This window comes from Morone saxatilis, unplaced genomic scaffold (assembly GCF_004916995.1).
Source record: "Morone saxatilis isolate NCDOM2014 unplaced genomic scaffold, NCSU_SB_2.0 Contig15, whole genome shotgun sequence".
Taxonomy (NCBI): domain Eukaryota; kingdom Metazoa; phylum Chordata; class Actinopteri; family Moronidae; genus Morone; species Morone saxatilis.
The window spans coordinates 16,624,647-16,629,246 of record NW_023339707.1 but is presented as its reverse complement, the minus strand read 5'-3'; the positions used below and the strand labels follow the sequence as shown (position 1 = coordinate 16,629,246).

At 41.2% G+C, this 4,600-nt stretch overlaps 1 protein-coding gene across 1 annotated transcript in view; it reads right to left on the bottom strand.

The window, feature by feature from the left end:
- Positions 1–2,845: 2,845 nt before the first annotated feature.
- LOC118323849 (metabotropic glutamate receptor 7-like) overlaps positions 2,846–4,600 on the bottom strand; it is a 32,552-nt gene continuing 30,797 nt past the window's right edge. The window contains exon 9 of the mRNA XM_035655887.1: positions 2,846–3,682. Coding sequence (XP_035511780.1) covers positions 3,633–3,682 — 50 coding nt within the window. The 3' untranslated portion in view covers positions 2,846–3,632. The remainder of the gene's footprint in view (positions 3,683–4,600) is intronic.

Here is a 4,600-nt window from a genome sequence, read left to right as displayed (position 1 = left end):
AGATATGTAATTTTCAAATAATCATTAACTGGGGGAAAGATGGAATTAGAAGTTTGGATATCGGAGAGATGGGAGGGGAAGACAGCAAGAGAGGCATAACAGTTATTACAGTGGAGGCAACATGTACTAAATCCCCCAGCCAAAGATGAGTGAAGATAAAGGAGGTGACTGAGCTAATTGTGTACTGTCAGAATCCATATCTCTAACGACTGTCAAATGAGCAAATTTCAAATGTATTCTCTCCACCCACCCAACTCCCCCCAGGAGCAAAAGTGGTGAGCGAGAGAGGCAGAGAGAGAGAGGAATAAATACCAGGAGACACTAATGTGATGAGAATGATGCCTGGTCTCTTCCGCTGATTAAAAATGCAATATCGCTGTGGCAAACACACACACACACACTGTGCAGCCTAAGCAAGGCAAAGAGTAGTTCTGTGGACCCACAGATATAAAATGGCACCCAGTGACCCCAAACTAATTTATTCACTTAGAAAAAGAGGCACTGTATCTTTTTCTTGGATCGCTTGTAGTAAAAAAAACAACGCGTTTCAGCTGCGGAGCCTGTTCATAAAATGTAGTCGTCGTCTTTCTTTTACAGTAGATTATAATTAGGGCCTATGAAGAGATAAGGATGTTATGATTCATGTCTAACCAATGGCTATCTTACTGTACCACTAATTATAAAATCTTTGTGTCACTATGTGCTGGCCTGATTTCTGGAGAACGGAAGTCAAAGAAGGAAGAAACATGCTGGTAAACAAGAAGCATCATAAGAAGGTTTTGAGTACAAGATGCAGCGGGGGGAAAGAATAAGAATTGTGAATAGTGTCTTTATACACCCCACGTTATATCAGGCCACAGTTGGTTACTGACGGGAAGCAGATAAGGTTTCACTCTGGCTGGAGTTGGATAATTGGACATTTATGGAGAGATAGGAGAGCCCAGGGCCCAGGAGCCATGAAACAGAGCTAATCTAGACTCAGCATCAGTAAATTGTCTGTGAAAGAGCGCATCAGGAGTTCTGACAAGATAAGGAAGGCTTTCTTCAAAGGCAGAGCTGGACCAAAGTGACATGAAAACTCAAGATAGAAGAAAGCCTGTGTTTTTACAGCTGGGACTTCTTCATGTCACATGAGGCACACACTGAAATGTACATTTCGTTATAGCAGTGGTGTCACCTTGTCATCCAAATTGGGTCATGCAAACTTGGAATTTTTCCACCGTTTTCAGGACATTTTTGACAACTTTGTAAATAGACAGCTCGCCGACACTGTGTACATGTTTAAGAGTTTATAAAAAATCTATTGTTCAACTTGAAATGTTCCACGCATAAGAACGTGCGACCGTCGGTCCTTAGAGTTTGAAACGTTTTAGTCCTGCTGGTGCCTGCTTGCCTTGCTCACAGTCCACCATGATTAGTTTCCTCCCTTTGATGTTTTCCCCACTTGAAACTGCTGCCTACAGAACAGGTGCATACCGAGCAGGTGGGCCCTTACGTAGGAGCCTTGAGAGTTTGGTGCTGGAGTTAACCATACCTCACACTATTTTATATGGGTAAAAACCACTCCTAAGCACCCCAAGTTTAGAATTTACAATATTTTCTACATATCAAAGATCAGGTCTGACAAAGTCGGGATACATAATGCTGTTGCTTAAGCTGTTAGCTAGCATTGCATTTCTTTTTGCTGAGCTGCAAATCTAAACTCTGTTCAGCCCCTACTGATTACTTGCACACAGACACTGACACACGCAATTAATTTGGTGGGGGAGAGGCTAGTCTTAATTGGGCATAAGTGGGATTTTTCTTGGCTGTGTGCAACAGAAAATGACAGACTGTGCGTATGAGAAGTAAAGACCATCTGGTCCCACAGGAGCTGAGATAGATGCCAGACAAATGGAAAGAGAAACAACAGAAAACCTGTGTGGGTAAGGATCTCATCCCATCTCGTTCCCTCCGTCTCTCTTTGTCACACACACACACACACACACACACACACAAGAAAAGAGGAATCAGCATCCCTTGGTCATATATCATTTGCCTATGTAACAGCCTAGAGGGAGACGCATACCGTGTGAAGAAACAGAAGTCTCTCATGCGTGGCCTATTCATGTTTTTATATAATAATCAATATTGAAAATAGTAACATTGTGCTTGCAGGCAGGCACAGGAATAAAGAGCGGTTAGCTCGTAAAGGCTTGGTCATCAGCAGGACAAATTGATCTGACATGTTATATTATTCATGTAGGGAATTGGTGGTGAGACTTGAAGGGAGCAACAGCGAGAGAGAAACAATGGATGAGACAGAGAGAGCAAAGGGTGAGTAAAGGAGTCAGCTAGTGGACATCCTCTCCTCTCGCAGGGTCTCATCTCCTCTGCATGACAGCGCTGCTCAGTGAGCTCTCTAATGCGCCCTGTCATCGGGGTGAGACTTTGAAAGAGCTCATGACATTTCCTTCAGTTTCCAGAAACCCATCAACAAAACAAATGATTAATGGAACTTATTCAGACATCAGTTTAAACGCTCTCTCCTGCTAAACACTCACACATACGCACAGAAATAACTATGATATGCTGTCTGGTTTAATTGTATAAAAGATAACAAAATGATTTTTATTACATGTTCATAATTTGACAGACATCACAACATACTTGCATGATTGCTCTGATATTAATGCTTCCCACACCATAATTAGGCATAATATACCCAATACGAAACTATATAAAACAAACATGCTTGCAGATACAGCGGGGCGGGGGTCAGTTCAACAACAGATTAAAGCCATATTCTGTCATTTAATGAAGTTCAGTTCTGGTAAAGAAAACAAACTGCAGAAGGATGCTGAAGCTCATTATCATTTTCAGAATTTATTTCTCTTTTTTTTGTTTACATCAAATAGAACAGACATACATTGGCACATGCAAAGTGAACACTTTGTGGTGCTTTTCATTACCATCCAAATCCAATTGAACAAAGACTGGATATCTATTTTTGTACTCCAAACATGAAAATACTCTCAAATATTTACAAAAAAATATAGTTACAATGCCCATCACTCTAACAATAATAATCATCTGGGACTGATTTGAGTTGGTAAAAACAAAATACTGTATGTGGCAGAGCTTGCTGTTCAAGGTAATTAAATCAACTGCAAACAAAAGGAGGCACAGAAGAAAATCACTTATAAACAATACAAAACAGAAATCAGATAATGGGAACCCCAAGAGAATATGGCTTTAATGACATTTCAAAAGAAAATATCTTGAAAGTGGATCCACTGTCCTTTTTTTTTTTTTGCGACCATCCTCGTTCACAGTGACCCCTTTTAGCAGGCAAGTTGTTCTCTAGCAGAGAGAAGGGGGCCACAACAACAAGTTTAAAACCTACAGTTTGGTTCGTGACGCTGACCCAGCCACACGGGCCTACAGCTGTGCTAGTCTCTGTCAGGACTCATGTATCATGTCTGGTTGAAGGTTGGATGCTATCCACAGTCCTGGAGTGCATAGGTACTGCAGGTGGTGCTGGGATGCCTGCGCTCGCTCTCCTGTCTCTGTCTTTCTTTCTCTGTTCCTCTAGAGCTCCCCTCCCTTTTCAATCACAGATAAAGGACAAACGCCATTCATTTTCAAGCAGATCAGATCCTGAGGTTGTTGTAACTCACATATGTTTTCTTGGTTGCTTGACCTGAGAACAGAGTAAAAAAAAAGATTGACATTTACTTTTGCTACAACAAAACAAAAGAGGCAAATAAACATCCTCCGCTTCTGTAAACTCATCCTACTGTGCCATGCATTCTTATCACCAGCTGTGTGCAATCAGTAGCAATATTTTCTAGCCTAGCATATCATTTCAACTCGCAATGCCCCCGTGTAAAGCCTTAGTTTCTATTTTCAGATGTTAACTAGTGATAAAAAACACAAACACCACACAAGTGAACACCGAACAAATGCTAGGGCATGCAATGTGATCCCAGTCTGGATTGCCATGGAAACATATCAGAATGTGGCTGAGTGCCTAGGTGCTGTGTGTGTGTGTGTTTATGTGTCCTCCTGTAATATCCATCGTTATGGGAACCAATTTGAGTTTCAAGCCCACAGACTGAAGCTATGTTTTTGAAAACTGAAGTCATTATGGCTTATTATGGCTTCTGTAAAAGGCTGTTTTAGGGTAAGAATTTAGTCTAGAATTAAAGTTAGTCTTTGGTTCAGGTGTATTTTAGTGCAGGCGTCGATGTTGGTTAAGACTGGGATGAGAAAACATGAATGTAGTCAGTAGACCAACATCAAGAACGAAGATGTGTGCCTCTGCAGGTGCGTTGTCCTTTTTTGTACAGTGGAGAAGGTCGCTGTACATTTTCTTAATCACAGACATTGCTATAAATTCTCATTCTACTGCTTTAATGTTGCTATGGTGACCAACTCCCATGGGCTACGCAATTAAAGTCGCACCATTTCTTTACAGCTGCATTTTGTTGCCTTGGCCGGCAAGTACGATGAATAAAACATTAGTAAATGTACAACAGATTCTTCCTGTTAACCATAATAGTATTCCGGAAGATCAGACTTTGTTTGAAGAAGACGCTGTGTGTGTGTGTGTGTGCGT